The following is a 20,605-nucleotide window of genomic DNA, read 5'->3' as shown; positions in this document are numbered from 1 at the left end:
GATACAGTTTAGTAACATGATGGTATATCCCTCTCAGGATCCTTAGGAAACCTAAAAAAAGACAGCTGTGGTGTCTTCTTCCTATGTTGCTGCAATTTATTGCGCCACAATCGCTCCGCTTGTAAAACATATTGTAGAAATCAAAATAAACAACCACTATTCGCTTTCACGATCGCGCCGAACTCACAGCTTAAGTTACCGGCCGCTTGGGGCGCTGCTGGCGAAGTAGGCAACAAAATCGAGGCGAAGTGTCGCGACTGTTATGTTAGACTATGGTGATTGGTGATACTTCGTTGTGTTTGTACATCTTTGGAGTGTATAACAAGAATGGCGTTAGAAGCATGGAGGCAGAGGCCGATGCCCACGTGATCGTGTTGTTGTTGTTGTTTGTGAGTAGTGTCCGTGTTGACAGTAAGTAATGACACAGTAGTAACTAACGTGTGCTCCCTATATTTAGCTAGAAGACTTTTCTCGCTGTAATTCGAAATGGATACAGAACAATCGGCGTTGGATAAAAAAAAAGTACACCGAGAACGACATGCAGGTGAGAAACAAAATTCAGTTGCATACAATAACATAAAATTGTATTATCATGAGATATCTCTTGGGGGTGGTTATTGGTCACACACGCGTGAGTAACTATAGTAATGGGAGCACAATTGCGCTTAATGGAAGAACTACAGCAAAACTGGCCAAATGAGATCCAAGAGTAATGATGTGGGGTAATTGGTGTTTGTAATTATTCTAAAGACGTGTATTTTTGTATAGAGTAAAATAACACATGGCAAATTTTTTCGAATACTTAATTGCATCTCTAACAGGCATTGGATTGGAAAAATGATGACATCATTTAAAAAACCTGCAAATCCAAATAACACACCTGACGAAAGTGGTTTGATATCCTTCAGGCGTCTGTGTTTTTGCAATAAGATAGTAGGGGAAAAAAATCAAGATTTTAGAGGGGACCTAATCGTTAGTTTAACCAAAGCGAGTTCATCTACAGCAACTACCTGAGGAGATGAAAGAGAATGGGCATAACGCATACTAGGAACTGAATATCTGATTGATGCTTCTGCGTCTGCTGGTATAGGGACTATCTTCCCAGCTGTCAGAAAAGAGTCAGTGACACTATGATGATAATACTCAGTCACTTACCCCCTGATGTAAAATGTCGGCCAGGTGGCGAAGTTTACCATATTCTACAATAACACCCGTTGATAAAGCCATATATTTCCTAGATACATTTTCATTTATACTACATCTCATTTGTAGTGTACAAGATTAGCATATTTACTTTACTACTGGGTTCAGCTGAGCGAAGCTGCACAGTGGTTAGTACAATGGAGTCACACTTGGGAGGATGACAACATTTCAAATCCCTGTCCAGTCACCAGATTTAAGTTTTCCGTGATTGCCCTGATGTGCCCCAGGCAAATTCCAGGATGTTTCCTGTGAAAAGGGTACATTTATTTTCTTCCCCACCCTTTCATAATCCAAGCATGTTCACTGTCTCTAATGACCTCGTTTTTGATGATATGTTAAACTCTAATCTTCGTTTCTTATCGGCTGATTCCATATCAACTAGTCCATGAGTCCTCACCATTTCAGATTTTGTCGAAATTTAGTGTGAGTCTACAAGTTCGCTAAACAATCTAAGGAAGATTTACAAACTTGTTGTCAAATTTTAATACTCAATAAGTAGGAGCATCCTAAGTCAAGAGTGCTAAAATGTGGTGTTTTGCTGTGGCAAAATTTCTATGAAGCTGAAATTGCTTGTTCTCTTGTTGTAGGCCTAGTGGATTTAATACCTTGTTGCCTAATAGCCTGTGTAACTGTCAAATTTTATTGCTGTTGGGTTCATTGTTTTTTAGATAGATGGGAGTAATGCGAAGATACAGAGCTTTTAAACCCTTGTTTGTTAAAAGAAATCTCTCTCTCTCTCTCTAAGTTTGTGTGTAGTATATCAGTATGTCCGTGAGAAGCACCAAAATACTCTGAATTTACCTTGTAGTTAAGTTTTTATAGCAAGAAGTGCGTTGAATATGGCATGAATGTATACAATCAGGCAGCACTGCAGATAAATGTGTTACCATACCTTTTATTTCACATTCACATTTGTTGGATTCACCAAATTACTACCAGGTTATGAAATACCTTCTGACCTATGCTAGACTTTGGACAATGCTACATATCAGTTTTTCGTCACAACCAAGAATGCAAGGTAGGACCACTGTTAAACTCTAGCTCATAATTGCATTAACTGCCATTAGAAAGAACATTTGTTTCTTACTCTACAGAATATCAGTTTTCCATGCTTCCTTTCTTTTTTATCAAGAACTACAATTCTGTGTGTTAAAGAGAAATATATAAACCTATCGAAACTAGGTGTCTGCTTTGACCCATGATGACGTAAAATTGGTTTTGAACCACTCACCAAAGTTAAATGATAAATTAAGTTTATGTGCCATAGGAAGAGTTATAGTTGTTGTCAACACATCACTCCAAACTTTTTAATGGCCGAACATATCATTATGTTATAGGCTATTTACAACCAATGTAAATATTGTAGGTCAGTCATGAGTGGGTGGGTCGGGCGGTATGCACACGTGTACACATTCTTGCATGTGATTAGACATGTCATTTAATTTGCAACATATCAAATATCAAAGTGGATTGTGTCTGAAGGTGACTAGTCTCTCGTGCGCAAGCCTCTTCATCTCTGCATAACTATTGAAATCTTCATCCATGTGAGCCTCCTCACTGCATTCGAACCATGTCTCCCACAACAGTTTTAATGCCTCACAGTTTTCTCCATTACCAAATTGATGATTCCTGTATGCATAAAGATGTGTCCTATTGGTTGATCCCTTCTGTTAAGTCAAGCTGTGCCAGAAATTTTTTTCCCCCTGATTCGATTCAGCATCCCATCTTACCTATAGCATTCTTCTGTAGCACTGTATTTCAGAATTTACTATATATTCTCATCTTGTCTAAGCTGGTTATTGTCCACATCTCACTTCTGTGCACTCCTAACAAATACCTCCAGAAAGGACTTCCTGACACTCAATTTAATGTTTGGTGTTAACAATTTTCTCATTTGCAGAGCATCTTTTCTTTATATTGCTGGTCTGTATTTTTATGTCTTCTCTACTTCTGCCCTCATCACTTATTTTTCTTCCCAAGTAGCAAAACTCATTGCCTACTTTTAATGTCTCATTTCTTAATCTAATCCTCTCAACATTGCCTAATTTAATCCAAGTACATTTCATTATGCTGGTTTACTTTTGCAGCATATGTTCATTTTGTAACCTCTTTTGAAGACACTATCCATTCCATTTAGCTGCTCTTCCAGTTTCAGTGTCTACAATGAATGTCAATGCGTTTTTCTCCTCCCCCTTGAGCTTGAATCCTCTTACCAACTTTCCCCTTGGTTCCTATGCTTCTTGCTTAGTTGCAGTATTGAATAACATGAGGGATAGGTTACATCCATGCCTCACTTCATTTACAGCTATTGCTTCCCTTTCATGTCCTTTACATTAGATTCAATTTTTGTTCTATAGACCCAAAAATGAGATGATTTTCGTTAGTGTGGAACAAGTCAGAAAGTGTAACATAAAAAACGGAACATTTGAATATAAAACTCACTTCCTGATCATGGGTCGACAGATGCGTCCAATCCCACGCGTCGGCTTTGACCTGTGACGTAAGGGTGTTGTCGTATGTGACGTCATGACGGCGCGGAGTTTGGTTTGAGTGTGGCTGTGTCCAGTTCTGTTTTATCTTATTTTATTTACTTTTCTGATCTGTTTGTTCTATCTCGTGAGATTTTTTTTTAAATTTAAAAACGCTTATTACTTATTTTAATTATCTGTTTACTCCAATTTCTGTTTTAGTTTATTATATTTATCTTTCTGATCTGTTCGTTCTATCCCGTGAGATTATTATTATTTTTTTTTTTTAAGACAAAAAAATACTAATCATTTACTGAAGCATCTTTATCTTCTATGGGTTGCAGGGGTTACGACCCCTGGGGAGGTGGGTGGGTATTCATGCATGGCTGTCTTCACTTACACGTTGTAGCTACGCAAGGCGTCTAAATTTGTTTATATTTAGTTTGCCCCCCACCCAAAACACCCCATTTCCCGCACTTGTCCCGTTAGTGTCATTAGGCTTCTTGTGGAAAGTGTGTGTGTTTGTTTTTGTTTCCGCCATATTTGTGACGTCATGGGTCAAAGCAGACGGGCGGGATCGGACGCTTCCGTGTTTCCCTGATCATTTGTCGGGAGATTGTCAAAATATGTGAATACATTACAGTAAACTGGAGCTGCTGATATTTACAGGATTAATACGGTATCAGAATGAAACATAGTTATGCACTTTTAATAAATTTATCATACACATAAAGACCCATCTTGAGTGTTGTGACCAAATACTGTCAGAACTGAAATCTAATGAAAATTTTTACTTACGCTGATCTAACAGTCCCTGTTAAGATGTTTATCCTTAGAGTAGGAGGAGCTGGCTATCAAAAAGTTTTTCTGACTTTGTTTAAACTGTGCTCCATATGAAACGAAGTTTTTAAAGGTTGCTGGCAATTTATTGAAGATGTTTGACTCTTACAACTGCAGTCTGGTTTATGTATAAGTTGTGAATAACATTTCACTCAATGTACTTTATTCATACTATCTTCAGAACATCAAAGAGTGTAGTCTAGTCAACATTGTCAAAAGATTTCTCCAAATCTGCAAATGCTGTAAATGTCGGTTTGGCTTTTTTCGATGTGTCTTCTAAGGTAAGTCAAATGGTTGGTATTGCCTTGTTTGTTCCTACAAAATTCAAATTAATCTTCCCTGAGATAGGCTTCTTTCAGTTAATCCATTCTCCTATAAATAGTTCATGTTTGTATACTGCAGGCATGACATATAAATATTGCTGCACAGTGTGCTGTAACGGTTACCGGTAGTCACTGCCTGGCATGCTGCAGGTTGCCAGTTCAAACTCGGCCATTAGCTGTTTTTTGTTGTTTAGTATTTATCATTTCTAGAAGGCTCTCGAAATTTTTTGTTAGTATATTCTGGGTTATTTGATGTTAGTATAAAAAGCTGCAGTCTGCATCCAGGACACTTTTGTTTTGGCTGTATGTTGATGTTCATAGTAAATGTCTGTGTTGTAGGTTGTTTACAACACTGCTTGTGGCTATTGTGTTACATTGTTTTGTGGTGACACTAGCTACTTCAAAACATGTTTATAAACATGGCTCTAATAGACAATGTAAAAGCAGTCTCCTACACAGACAGGAATCAGAATACAAGCTGTACATTGTTCCCATGGTCTGTATATTCAGGAGACCAATTGATTCCAAAGCAGCAGTAAGTCAGCTGCACATCAGGCATTTATCAGAGTTTTCCTGAGGTGCTGGGCATGGCCCGATCTAATGGCTAAAAGGACTCAACCAAGCCATCAAATATAATAGGGGGGATGACATCAAGTATTTGGTGAATGTGTGTATTTACTTGGATGCCACAGCTCAGCAGTGATATGAGAACACCAGAGAAAAGCTCAACAACTGGGATATATTTCTAGGTGAACTGAAAAACTGTTTGCCGACAACCAGCAGCAAATCCACTGAGCAGGAGACCAAATGAATAACAGGACTCAGCCCCACAGTCTGACATTCAGAATGTTTTAGCTTTATTTGACATTGTGAATCATAAAATGACAGAAACTGACAAAATCTTGCACTTTGTGAAAGGAGTCGCAAAAGAAATGAACCGAGCTCTTCCTTTACAGCTGTGTCTAATCCTCAGCCTCCAGGCCACATGTGGCCCACAGCTACTATCAGTGCAGCCTAAATTTGAGCATCTATCACATAATTGTTAAAAAAAAGAAAGGAATACAAAATTCCATGTATGTAAAGTTAAGATAAATTGAATATTTTTGATTTGAAACTCCTCCCACATGATGCTACTCTCTCATTGCTCCATACCTTTTTTTCTTTTTTTTCTCAATGCTTATTATTATGTGTTACGCAGTATGGTCCAGGTAAGGTAAAATGTTGGACATCACTGTAGTAAAGGTTGTTACAGTTACAGATGAATTCATCACGTGGTGCCAGTGCATCAACGAAATACAACAGAAAACACAGATGAAAAGGGTATGATGGGCCCCTGAATAAGGGTCCCTATGGCAATTATGGAAGGCCACCATGATCTTCCTTTCTTATGTGCCAGGTTGTGGAAGAAGAGGTACAGCATTTTATACAACCACAACTGTCATATCAAGAAAGAAAGAGTCAGCAGCCATGAATGTTGACCTGATATGTCCGGTAGTAAAAAATAAATGTTGAAGAGGTGTATCAATCATCAGCACCTATCTCCAACACAAGACAAAGTGCCAGGAATAATGGATTTGGCTATGTCAGACTTCATGCCGCAACACAGCACCTGACAAATGCACCTACAGCTAACTCCATCACCAAGTATAATGCCCTTCAGATGAACAGACATTTGAAGGACAGCATGTCATTATGTTGTCACTGTGCATGCCCTGGACATGTGCCTTACTGTGTAGAAAGGAGACGAGTTTATGATGATTACCATTTGGCCAGTTGTCAAATACGACAACAGTTCCTTTTGCATCAGCCAATTGCAGCTGATTGTAGTCGACATGTTGGACAACACACATCACCATTTCCTGTTGCCACATAGAGATACAGGTGACTCAACTAGCTGCCAAATTCAGGAAAACTAAGTGAGGCTGCCACAGATGAAAATCCCCCAAAGATTACTGTCACATGGCTGTCAAGAAATCTCACTGGCTACATCATCAGTGACAAGTCTATCCAGGTGCTAGTTGACTTGGCAACTTCCTTTATTATATTGTCGAATGCTTATTATTGTTAGCTAGAGAAAACTATGTTCTGGGATACGAAAGCAGTGGTGTTGAAAGTCTTAAATGGAAAATATGTCCAATCGACAGGAACATGTTTGTGAGAATACTGACTGTCAATGATAGAACACAGCTCTTTGAATTTGGTGTTTTATCAGGATGTAGTTGTAATTTTATTCCTCACATAGGACCACTACCAGGTATCATATACACACATAGACTGTGGACGACCACCACTCCAGATTGAAGGAGCTGTTTCAACAAACGCGCTACAAACAAAGACTGCTCTGGGCACGTGTTTGCTGTTGAAGACGATGTTATTCCACAATCATCAGAAAGACAAATTCCAGTCACCAATCTAGATATTCAGATAACTTTTGAAGCTTTTATTGATTTCAGGAAGTTATTCAGGCTCATGAAAGAATTCTACATTCCAATAATGATGTTTCGTGTAATAGGTTTTCAAGGAGAACTTTGGATGATTAATTGTCGCAAGCAGCCACAATTCATCCATTGAGGTATGTGCATAGGGATAGCCAAACCAGTCCAGGAAGGGTTGCTTTAATGCCGTTGGTAAAGAATCGTGCTCTGTCACCACTACAGACAATGCTAGGAAGCAATCCACTATGCCCCTCCCCCTCCCCCACTGCTCAGGGGGCTCACAGTTATTTTGTGAGTTCGTGCATGGTGCTCATGGGGCCACGAGCTATTGCAGCCATTTCTTCCTTCCTTGGCTCCTTCAACTTACTCCCTTACTATTCTCGAACCCCACCCCACCCTCCCCGCCCAGACGTCCCTCATGCCAGAAACCACCACCACTCGACCACAAGATGCACCATCTGTGCACCTCAAGATTGTCTGCTCTCTTTCGTTTCCAGATCTTGCAGACTCCTGTACTCCCTCTGTACCCTGCCCTCATCCACCTCTGAAAGAGAAGAAGAAGAAATGTAAGTCCCAAGACAACCCCCTCCCCCCATCCCTGGTGCTATGAGAGGTGCCATCTCCCCCCTGGCAACCTGAGTCTGACATCTTATTTATGTATGCCGTCCCATCCTTGTTGGTGACGACCACTGATTGAGTGACACGACCTCCTCCTTGGCTTCTTAATGTCTAATCTGGACTCTCACCACATGACCATCCAGTGGACTGCAGCGGATACTATCATCACTTAACAGACATACAATCTCTTGTCTCTTCATATACTGTGTTCTCTCTTGTTTTTCAAGAAATGCACTTCCTTGATGTCCTCTCTCTCCAGCATTTCTTGGTTATCGGATGTTCTGTCGGAACCGTGCCGGCCCCGGTGTAGCATCTGGTGGGGTCAGCATTTGGTTCACTCCGATGTCATTATTGACTGGATCCCCCTACGTACCAACCTGGAAGCAGTAGTGGTTAGAGTGCAAATGACTCAGGCAATGTCTATCTCCCTCCAAGTAGGCCACTTCCTTACATTGAACTGTCTACCTTAATCCAGCAACTCCCACCTGTTTCTCCTGCGTGGGGACTTCAGTGCACACTATCCACAGTATGGGAGTGCTACTTCAACAGGTGGGGTCTCCCAATTGACCAACTTATTACGGACCTTGTTTTATGTCTTCTCAACTATGGTTTCCCTACCTACCTCAGTGCCGCTGATCGCACCTTTACTGCTATCAATCTCACAATCTCCTCCCTTGCTCTCGTGGCTTCCCCATGTTGGTCATCCCATGATGACCTTTGTGGCAGTGACCACTTTCTGATGATCCTATTGTTCCCCTGCTGCTGTTAGGCAGGCAGGCCTCCATGTTGGGCATTCTGCAGGGCCAATTAGCCTTTATATATGTCTGCTGTGCACTTCAACACCTGCCCCTCAAATTCCGTTGAGTGTGGTTGTGCAAGGTGTCTCTGCCACCATTTTTCTTGCTGTTGGCACTGCTGTCCCCCTATCGACAGGCCCCCCTCATCGTTGACTGGTATCACGGTGTAACAAGGATGTAGCAGTCGCTGTCCAGGACTGCCAACGGACACTGCAACAATTTAAACAACATCCTCCACAGACTAACCTTCTCGCTTTTAAGCATCTCCATGCTAAGGCTCATTACTTTACCAAGCAGAGTAAAAAGAAATGCTGGGAGCGCTGTTTCCTTCCTGGGGATCTATGCCTCTTCATCACAGGTTTGGTACAAGCTCCATAGCCTTCTGGTCTGCCAGTGACAGTCAACTGTCCAGGCTATTAACCTTCGAGGTACTCTGTGCACTGAGCCATTGGTCCTTGCAGAACACCTCGTGACGCACTGTGCAACTGTGTCGGCGTCCTCTTCCTATCCTGCTACCTGTCTCCGGAAGAAATACCGTGTTGAACAGTCTCCTCTCTGTTTCAACCCCCACCAAGCTGAACCCTATAATGAACTCTTCACTAAATGGGAATGCTTCTTCATGAGACATGGCCCCATGCCCAGATTCCATCCACAACCAGATGGTCTAACACTTTGACGTTGCCCACAGTCAACATCTACTCGTGGTCTTCAACTGCATTTGGCTCATGGGTGCTTTTCCGTCACAAAGGAGACAGTATAGTTATCCCTGCCCTTAAGTCCGGAAAGAATCCAACATCTCTCAACAGCTACCATCCGATTAGCCTGATGAATGAATTTTGTAAACTACTTGAGGGGATGGTCAGCTTCAGATTATTTTGGGTACTTGAATCTCTGGGCCTTTTGTCCCTGTATCAATGTGGCTTCCGGGCAGGACAATCTCCAACTGACCATTTACTGACATTGGAAGCCACCATCCAACAGACTTTAACTAGCCATCGGCACCTTGTCGTGGTCTTTTTTGACCTACATAATGCATTTGACATGGCACGGCGTCGTCACATTTTAGTTACCCTCAATGACTGGAGCTTCCGTGGCACCATTCCAATTTTTATCCACGTGTTTTTATCTCACTGACTCTTCCGAGTTCAAGTTGGCACTTCAATCAGCACCCTTCAGATTCAGGAGAACGGTATCCCACACGGTTCTGTGGTAAGTGTCACACACTTCCTCATTGCCGTCAATGGGCTTGGGCCTGTAGTTACCCCAGCATTGTATGTCAATGGGTTTTGCATCTGCTGCAGCTCCCACTCAGTAGCATCTGCTGAGCACTGGCTCCAAGGTGCCATCCGATGGCCCTCTGTGTGAGCTACCTTCCATGGCTTCCAGTTTTCTCCCTCCAAAATGCAGTTTGTGTATTTTTGTCATCGACCCACAGTACACCTCGATCCAGAGCTTTATTTAGTTGACCAGCTCCCTGGTGTTTGATGTTTGGTTTGTAGGGTGCTCCACTGTGCTGCCATCAGCGCCCATACAGAGTCCCAATTTTTACACAGTCCAATTTTTTTACCCAATTCAATCTAGCCACTGTCACAGCTCCATGCTGCTATAACACAATCACATTTCTTGGACCTTATTTTCAATAAAAAGCTGATATGGCTGCCCCATATTCACCACCTAAAGACTAGATGCATGCGGAAGCTTAATGCTTTCTACCTCCTAGCCCACACATCTTTGGGTGCAGACTTACACTCTTTCCATCTTTACCATGTTCTGGTCTTGTCCAGAATAGATTATGGTAATCAGGTTTATGGCTCAGTGGCTTATTCCACTTTGCTACTACTTGATCCTGCTCATCATTGTGGGTAGTGTTTGTCTATTGGTGCTTTTTGCACTAGACCCATTGACAATCTCCTCACAGAAGCAGGGATTCCCCCTCTACAAATACGACAGAGGCAACTCCTGGTTTCTTATGCAATCGCCAGTCGCCAAATCCCTGACAGTCCTATGTACTCTGTCGTCTTTGCAAATTAGGGTTGTCTTCCTCCTGACAACTGCCCATGGGTGGGATTGCCGGTTGGCATGTGTCTCACTTCTCCCTGTCGGGATCTCCATCTCCACTCACTGGAGTGTACCCCATGTATTTCCTCCCATGCCTCCCCCCTCCCCCCCTGAACCCTCCCTCCCTAGGATGGTGCTTAAACAAAGGATGTGGACTGACCTATTCCAGGGTACTAAGGTCTCTGTCGCCCGTATGGCTTTCTGGCGTCTTGTATGTGCCATCGTTGCAGAGTTCCAGGATGCCACCATGTTCTAACTGATGCTTCCATGTCTCCTACTGGCTTGGAATACCATTTATTGCTGGGGCTATTGACCGATGCTACTCTCATCACTCTTTGGTCACTGCTATCCCTGACCTCTCTGACCTTGGCTGTGTTGCTTGCTCAGTTGTCTTTCTCTGGGTCCCAAGTCATGTGGGCATCCCAGGGAATGAACTGGCTGACAGTTTGGCTAGAGGAGCGTATACTTACCTCCCCATTCCCTTTCGCGATTCCAGCTGCGTGTATGCGGATCTACGTCAAATCTCTCTTTACTCAAAAGTGGAATGACATCTGGTACGCTACTGCTGATAGTAATAAACTCTGCACAATCAAGGAGCCTACTGCAATTTGGCACTCTTGCTTCAGCTCTTCTTGGAAGAAGTCCACCATTTTATGCCGTCTGCGCATTGGTCATACCAGGCTCACCCATTGTTTCCTCCTGTGGCAACTCACTCCCACAATGTGGTTGTGGAGCCAAACTGATGGTATCCCACGTATTGGTGTAATGTCTCTGTCTTTTGGCCCTCCGCGCGAAGTATAGTCTTCCCGATTCCTTAATTTTAATATTAGCAGACGATTCACAGATGGTTGAACTAGTCCTCAGTTTCCTCTGTGAAAGTGGTTTTTATTTCCAGGTATAAGGTTTTGCTTTACTCCTGGAGCAGGGGAGGGGTGGTTGTGGTTGAGAGCTCTCTTCATGTCATCTATGTCAGGGACCCCATGACTACTCCCCATGGAAAGACTCACCCTTTTTTTCCAGTTTTTAGATTTGGTTCCATGTTTTATGCCTTTTGCTGTGTGTGTTTTAACTTCATTACTTTATGATTTGAGTCCCCTGACTCGATCCATTCACTTTTAGTGGACCCTTTTTCCTCTGCGAGTAACTTCGGAATCGTAAGACTGATGACCTCACTGTTTGGTCCCATAAAGGCTCTCAATTAATCAAACAAGTCTTACTATCAAACTGTGAATAAGATCTACCCCAACTGAAGAACCACATGAGTTAGCCATTCTATGCCAGTTTTTGGATGCTTTTAAATCTCAAATGGAGAAAAGACAGACAAAGTAGCTCTTAGTGAAACATCATATTAACACTTGGGATCATCCACCAGTTAGCTGGCGCTCATACAGGGGGTCGACAGCTGAACGATAGTCAATCCAGAAAGAAGTGAAGAAGAGTCTGCAAGATAACATCATTGAATCTTCAGAGAGTCTTTGGTCATTTCCTTTGATTCTTCTGAAGAATACGGTGACGCATTTTAAACTTGAGCCAGAGTTCCTCTACTTGCTCCTACCCTGTGCTGAAAGTTTCAAGTTCCTCATGGAGATATGACAGTACTGATTTTTTTATCTAGTTTACTGAACATGATGTATCTTTTTGCTTGTTTTAGTTGTCCTTTGTACTGTTGTAGTCATTGTTGCCACAATTGCATCATGTTCACTGATACCAGTTTCGATCTGGCTATCCTCAAAGAGGTCAGGTCTATTTGTTGCCATTAGATGCAAATATTTCCCTCATGATAAGTTTCCTAACTATCTGTTCTAGGTAATTTTCAGAGAAGACATTTAGTAAAGTTGCACAGGATGTCTTATCACGCCCACTGCCAACATAACTGTAATTTTCCCAATTAATTGTTCAATGATTAAGGTCTCTACTGATGATTACAGTATGATTGGAGATGTTATGTATGTGTGAACTGAGGTTTTCTCTTAAGTTTTCGGTTACATCAGCAGCAGATGAGTCTGGTGGGTGATAGAAGGATCCAATTATCATTTTATGCCCACCCCTCATAATGAGTCTTGCCCAAACAATCTCACATGCAGCTTCAATTTCTATCCTGGTGAATTTGAGTTTCTTGTACATTGTGACAAATACATCTCCTCCATTTTCCATTTGTCTACCCTTTTGATATACACTTTAATTTTACCCAAAAATATCACTGCTATCAATTTGAGATTCCAATTACCTTTCTGTACCTAGCATTATGTGAGCTTCACTGCATTTCATGAGTGCTTCAAACTTGGGCACTTCATTGCAAATACTTCATCAGTTTACCATTGTTGTTGTTGTTGTTGTGGTCTTCAGTCCTGAGACTGGTTTGATGCAGCTCTCCATGCTACTCTATCCTGTGCAAGCTTCTTCATCTCCCAGTACCTACTGCAACCTACATCCTTCTGAATCTGCTTAGTGTATTCATCTCTTGGTCTCCCCCTAAGATTTTTACCCTCCACGCTGCCCTCCAATACTAAATTCGTGATCCCTTGATGCCTCAGAACATGTCCTACCAACCGATCCCTTCTTCTGGTCAAGTTGTGCCACAAACCTCTCTTCTCCCCAATCCTATTCAATACTTCCTCATTAGTTATGTGATCTACCCATCTAATATTCAGCATTCTTCTGTAGCATTATTTCTGCTGATAACGACCATTATGATTTTAATACTCTCAAGAGTGGGATGCATCTCTTTTTATCTTACACTCACACTTCTGGGCTTCCTACAGCTGTCATTATTTGGATTGGTACGTGTGTCACCTAATCTAAGAAGCCTTGTATGCAGCTCATACACAGTCAGCATTTAAAGTGGAGCAACATTTTGGCTGGTGCAATGTACTACAAGGCAGTGAACAAATAACTTTAAATGAAGCCCACTGATTAAAAGATAACCTGTTGAGCTAAAAAGTTGCTTAGTTCCTATAACAGTTGAAGCAGATACACAAAATGAGATTTCTGTTAAGGTAACACAAAAACCTGTGGTAAAAGTTACTAATTTCCTGAAACATTTTGATGTTAATTCGAAGTTGATGTTAAGTTGAAAATAGAGTTAATTTACAATGAATCCAGATAATATATATCCTAGTCCTCTTTAAAGGAAAACTAGATGTAACACAATATGTTAAGTTAGAAAATCTGCTACAGTAACTAAATTACAAATGCTGATTTGCTACAAATTGCTCATACATTATGCAAAGGTCAATGGTAGCTTGTGAAAATTCTCAGAAATTCATGATGCAAAGGTCAATGGTAGCTTGTGAAAATTCTCAGAAATGCATGTTTATTTGTGTTGATATGCAATGAAATTCAGGGGTAATGTAGTCTTTGGCTGAACTGTGAAACACAAATACTGATTTTTGCATCTACATCTATGCTCTGCAAACTACTATGAGGTGCATGGTAGATGGTATGACCCATTGTACCAGTTATTATGATTTTTTCCTGTTCCATTCACGCATGGAACATGGGAAGAATGATTGTTTGAATGCCTCTGTGTGTGCAGTAATTAATCCAATCTTTTCCTCACGATCCCTATGTGAGCAATACTTAGCGGATTACTGTATAGGGCGATTATAATTTAACTTTCAAACCACAGTAGAAATAACACTACTGGTCAGAATGACATCAAATTGCAACAAAATATTATCGGAGGAGGAGGAAAACTTATGGCAGAAGAAAAATAAATAGTTACAAAACGTAGCAATAGATGGCACTGTACGCATCATAATTTAATGGTGGTCGACTTCAAATGACAAATGATTCATACAGCAATGCCTAAGTTGTACAGGTATGATTCTGTTAGTTATGTAAGCTTGTCCACCACGGCAAGGTCATATCACATTGGATGGAAAAAATCGGTTTTTAATTGTCCTGAGGCCAAAAACCACATAAAAGCATCAATCAAAATCAAATCAGATTATTAATTTCTGTGTGACTGTCGCAAAACATGTTCAGTGTGCTGTCCACCATTTTCAGCAATAAGTTGAAATCGAGAAACACAGTGTTCCGCAACTGATCGAATTGTTTTCAGGGTAACATTTAGAATGTATGGCGCAATGCGTGCCTTCAGTGCAGATAAGTTTGCAATCGGAACACTGAACACAACATCTGTCATATAACACCACAGCCAGAAGTCACAAGGATTAAGATCAGTTGATCGGGATGGCCTGGCTGTGGGGAAATTGCGGCTGATAATTCTAGCATTTCCAAAATAGCGCTTCAGCAGCTGCTTAACTGTATTTGCAATGTGTGGAGGTGCGCCATCTTGCATAAAAATGATTCCATCCACACATTCATGCTGTTGGAGAGCTGGACTGATGTGGTTACGCAAAAGACATGTGTAGCGCTTACCAGTGACAGTACAGGTAACAGGACTGGAAGCACCTGTCACTTCTAAAAAATGTGGCCCTATGATGAATGATGCCGTAACCCTGCACTGCACAATGACCTTTTCAGGATGAAGTGGTACTGGTTGATTTGCGCATGGATTTTCCGTTGCCCATATTCGACAGTTCTGTGTATTGACATTTCTTATCAGAGGGAAGTGGGCTTCGTCTGTCCACAAAATTTTCCACAGCCAATCACTGTCCACTTCCATGCAAGCAAGAAATTCTAAAGCAAAGGTCTCTCTTGCTGGCAGGTCAACAGGAAGCAACTCGTGCACATGGGTAGTTTTGAATGGATACAAAGAAGGGTGTTTACTAGGATTTTACACACCATGCTCACGGGTATGTCCAGTGTGTACTACGTGTTTGCACACCACCATTCGTCTCCTCCTACATTGCTGTGGCCACTACTTCCACTGACGTCAGATCAAATTGTTTCCTCCTTCTACCAGGTTACACACCAAAAGAACCCATCTTTTTGAATTTCTGAATCGTTTTTTCATCGGACCAACGCCTTTTTTTCAAACCCTTCAGTGTCCGGAACTTCTGCAGAGTGATGTGTGTACAGTCATCATTCTTGTAATACAGCTTTACAGGCAGACTGGGATCCTGCATTGAGGCAGTCATGGTGAACATTGCAGACGCGAAAGGAGGAAAAGCCATGTATCCAGAATGTTTATATCAACTTCATTGGGTCGTGTGTATGACGGGTGTTTTCATTTATATATTTTCTTCTGCCAAACGTTTTTCCCCTTCTCTGATATTCCAATGCAATTTGACATTATTCTGACCAGTGGTGTTATTTGTACAGCATCTTGAAAGTTTAACTTTAATTGTAACCACCCTGTATATCCATAGAGTGATGATTTAAAGGTGGTTCTCGAAACTTTGTTAATAGATTTTCTTGGGATAGTTAACGTCTGTCTTCAAGAGCCTGCCAGTTCAGATCCTTCAATATCTCTGTGACACTCTCCCATGGTTTAAACAAACCTGTGACCATTCATGCTGCCCTTCTGTGTATATACTGAATATCTCTGTCAGTCCTATGTCTTGTAGATCTGACATACTTGAGCAATATTCGAGAACTGGTCACATGGGTGATTTGTAAGCAATCTCTTTTGTAGACTGATAGCACTTCCCCAGTATTCTGAAGCAAACCAAGTTTATCATTTGCTTGACCCATTACTGAAATCTATGTGATCATTTCATTTCATATTTCTACAAAGTGTTACAACTAGATATTTGTATAAGTTGACTGATTCCAGCAGTGACTCATTGATATTATTGTCTTAGAATACTACATTTTTTTTTGTTTGTTTTTTTGTTTTGTAAAGTGCAAAATTTTACATTTTGGAACATTTATAGTGAGTTGCCAATCTCTGCACCATGTTGAAATCTCATCATGATATGTCTGAATATTTATGCAGCTTCACTCAGATAGTACCTCATTATAGGTAACTGCATCACCTGCAGAAAGCCTGATTTTACTGTTAATGTTGTCTGCAAGGTCATTAATATACAGCATGGCCAGCAAGGGTCCCATAACACTCCCCTGGGGTACTCCTGAAGTTACTTCTACATCTGATGATGACTCTCCATCTAAGATAACGTGCTGTGTCCTCCTTACCAGAAGGTCCTCAATCCAGTCACAAACTTCACTCAATATCCCATATGATCGTACTTTTGACAATAAGCATAGGTGCGGTATTGAGTCAAATGTGTTTCGGAAATTAAGGAACACTGCATTTACCTGGTTGCCTTGATCCACAACTTTCAGAATGTCATGTGAGAAAAATGTGATTATATATGAAGAACAGATACCATTGATGACGGCGCAGCTTCTCTAGAATGAAATGATAATTTAATCGACACCCTAACTGCAAACAGGCCTGTTTGCACTTAGGGTGTTGCTTTAATTATCATTTCAGAAAAGTGTGAGTTGAGTTTCACATGGTCGATATTTTCAAAATCTGTGCTGGTTGGCACTGAGGAGGCCATTCTGTTCAAGATACTTCATTATGTTTGAACTAATACGTTCTAAGATTCTATGACAGATCGATATCAAGGATATTGGACAATAGTTTTGTGGATCACTTCTGCTACCCTTCTTGTAGATAGATGATTTGCTATGAAATAAATTATACATCCAAAACACTCATACCGCTAGCTTATGAAAATATTGTTTTGTAAGTGTTCAAAAATTCTCAAACTAACCTGTTTCTCATGCAATTGTACAATGAAATTAGAGAATAGTGGTTTTGAAAGTTCTCAAAAATTTAAAAGAGCACAATTTAGTTTAAGCCTACAGTTGATGTTAACAGTACAAGTTCATCGCAGCACTCGCAAAGACTTGAAATTTCACAATATATCACAATACAAATGGGTATTGATACAATCAGTGAAAGATTATGCAGGGATGATGTGAACACTAAAATATGTGAATCTAGAACTTTGAATCGGTACACAATCTTAAACTCAAGTTCTCACTCAAGGGGAAATTCCTAAGCTGGCTTTTATACATAAAGCACAGATTTTAGACTTAGCAGAGGGGAGATCCAGCATAAAACCATAGAAGACCCGATTCCAATCAATAAACAGAGCATTGTATAAGAAGAACTGTAGTCTGATGGTGTGAAAATGGTTGTTCATCATTTCAGCTCATCTATGACCATATATCCTGAAGGTTTTCTTTGACACTACAGTATCTGATCGCCTGAGATTTGTGAAGGTTCCGGACAGCCACAGGCAGAGGTGTCACTAACCAAGTTTCTACACTGATCGATTAGGCACTAAATGAACCACTCGAAGAAATGCCAGAGACGGAAGTATGTGGAGTTGTACCAGTGGGGCATGTGGAACCAATCCCACCCATATTTTGTAGAAGTCCTTGATGGGAGCTAAAAAGTGGAAGAAATGAAGGTAACACCTCAGTGATTAACTGAGGCATTGAGATGTTGACAGGCACAGAGACAATGCTGAAAATGTTGCTAAGCTTTCAGACAGATCATCCATCAGAACAAACAGAATACACACAATCACGGTTGTAAAAATAATGTATTTTCTAGTGTCATTAATAGAATTCTTTCAAAGTTCGATAAAATATTGTCCAGGTCCTGTAAACTGTCACTGAGCATAGTGGTAGAGAAACTAAGACACTTGGTTCATATTCGGACTGGTCACAGTAGATTCCTTCCCCTGTACTTACCCACTGTGAGGCAGTGCTCTTGTTGAATGCTTTTGTGGGTGGTGACCTGCACAACTGACAGTCATTTGTCTGTCATGTTGACTGCTGTCAGCTTTCAGCATCACTGTGTGTTGAATGCTTCTGACAGTGCTAACTACAGTGTGTAAACTTTTAGATGGCAGACCTCTCCCTAGTCCTGAATCGTTAGAAGTCGGTAAACGTCGGGAGGCTTCGGTAGGCACGCAGTTTCAACTGCTGCCAACATTACGTAGCTGACTGTGTTGTACAAGGTAGCCATTGTCGTCTGCTTCATTATTTTTTTGCACTGTACTGTTCTGCGTGTTTTTATTGTGCAGTTATGCTAAACATTATCAAAATGAGTGAAGAGGCAGTTGCTGGCCCATCTCGGGAGTCGCCAACAACCCCTACCGGTAGGCCTACGGTTAGAAGGAAACCAGTATTACGTAGTGATGCTCGCAAAATTATATTTCGTGTGACTGAATGCTGCGAAAGGGAAAGGGAGCAGAAAAAATTGCTTCACACCATTTAAAAATCTTCAGTGAGAGCTGCTGCATACACAGGACAGAGCATGCGTAGCATTGGAAGATTCAAACAGTTTTCCAAGAATCATCCTGGCCTATCACCACAAATGCCTGGCAAGAAAAGGTGAGTTTCCATTTCAGATATTTTGGGAACGCACAGAGGGCAGACATACATACATTCATTTTTGTGTATAGGGATTGACAGTTATGTTATACTATATGACCTGTTTAAGTATATTTAAATTTTATAATTAATAGTTTAACATTGCGGGGAATGAAATAAAATGAAAAAAAAAATATTGCAAGCAGTGGGAATCGAACCCGGGTCCGCTGCATAACAAGCCTTTACCTAATCAATTTCGCTGCGCATGCTACAGTGATGTAACTGTTGAAACATTGTCCATTACTCTTTTTGGGCGTTCGGAGAACAACTCACCAAAGTTTCATTGCAATTGGATGAATGGTTTGTGAGCGCGTAGTAGACAAACATTCATTTTTATGTATATAGATTTTAATGTACATGACGATTTCAGTTTCGTTTACAAACAACATTTAAAGCGAGTTTTACTTCCAAGCCTTTCGTCTGCTTTCGTGTAAGCATGACGCGCAATTTGTAGTGCCAGCACTGCAACTGGTAGGCGTGCCTTGTCCCCCCCCTCCCCCCCCAACGGCTCCTCTCCCCTCGCCAGCCATTGCTTGCTTCCTCCCCTCCCCGCACTCCCCTCACAACTCTGCCGTCTTACAGTTAACACACTGTACAATGCTGGCCATTAAAATTGCAAGGTGAAATTCAACAAATGCCAAACTGACAGGAAGTGTACTACATGCCTGGATATGGAAATGATTAGCATTTCTGCACAACTACATAAAGTAGAATGGGGTAATGCCATTTTCATTCCATATGTAAGGGAAGATTATGCATCAATTTCTCATTTGGGAACTCTTTCAGTGATGTTTGTTTGTGATAAGATAATGTTACGTCTTGTGAAATAATGAGAACCATCTACTGGCAGGAGTTGGAATTCAAAAGCAACAGGATTGTAGCATGTTGAGACTATCATTTATCATTCAGTGTCACTGACAATCCCATAGCTGTACCCAAATATGGAATTAATGGGTGCAGAAGGGCCATACTCGCTGCCTCCATCTGTGGAGGCTCAGAGGAGAATGAACATTGCCAGATTGCATTTGTCGTCATTAAATGGATCCAGCACTTGTCGTGATAGTATGCGGTTCCACAGGATACAAAAAATGATCTTCTCTGGTTTGCATAGCCAGTAATTTGAACAGCAGTCATTTCAAGTATCTGACACATGATAAGATCAACTATGCCCTATCATTGAGGTCTAGTGACGTTCTCTTTCAGGAAGATAACACTGCAGGTTGCCTGTGCTGTTCCGACATGTCTCGATTCAGAGGTTGTGTGAATGTTGCCTGGCCAGCATATTCTCCAGATAACGTCTAGTCGGGGGTTGCCAAGAGACTGACATGCCACCACTTGCAAGTCACTATATTTAAAGCAGGATGGAATGATGTTCGCCAGGGCTGGCCATGGAATGCCAAACTGCACATGAGCCCCATGTGCAGGCTGAGGCTTGTCCTGCCTTGGCTTCGATCAGACCTTCTCAGAACTAACTGGCATGGCATGACATTTCTTTTAATATTGTGGTGCAGGGTTTTTCATTCGCATGCCTCTCTTCAGTTCATGGTGTGAAGATG

The 20,605-nt window shown here is 41.3% G+C and overlaps 1 protein-coding gene across 1 annotated transcript in view; it reads left to right on the top strand.

The window, feature by feature from the left end:
• Positions 1 to 317: 317 nt before the first annotated feature.
• LOC126101078 (ribosome biogenesis protein BMS1 homolog) overlaps positions 318 to 20,605 on the top strand; it is a 100,826-nt gene continuing 80,538 nt past the window's right edge. Inside the window, exon 1 of the mRNA XM_049911757.1 lies at positions 318 to 544. Within this exon, the coding sequence (XP_049767714.1) occupies positions 487 to 544 (58 nt within the window). The 5' untranslated portion in view covers positions 318 to 486. The remainder of the gene's footprint in view (positions 545 to 20,605) is intronic.

Source organism: Schistocerca cancellata, chromosome 9 (genome assembly GCF_023864275.1).
Source record: "Schistocerca cancellata isolate TAMUIC-IGC-003103 chromosome 9, iqSchCanc2.1, whole genome shotgun sequence".
NCBI lineage: Eukaryota > Metazoa > Arthropoda > Insecta > Orthoptera > Acrididae > Schistocerca > Schistocerca cancellata.
The sequence above is the reverse complement of the archived record's forward strand: the minus strand, read 5'-3'. Positions and strand labels throughout refer to the sequence as shown.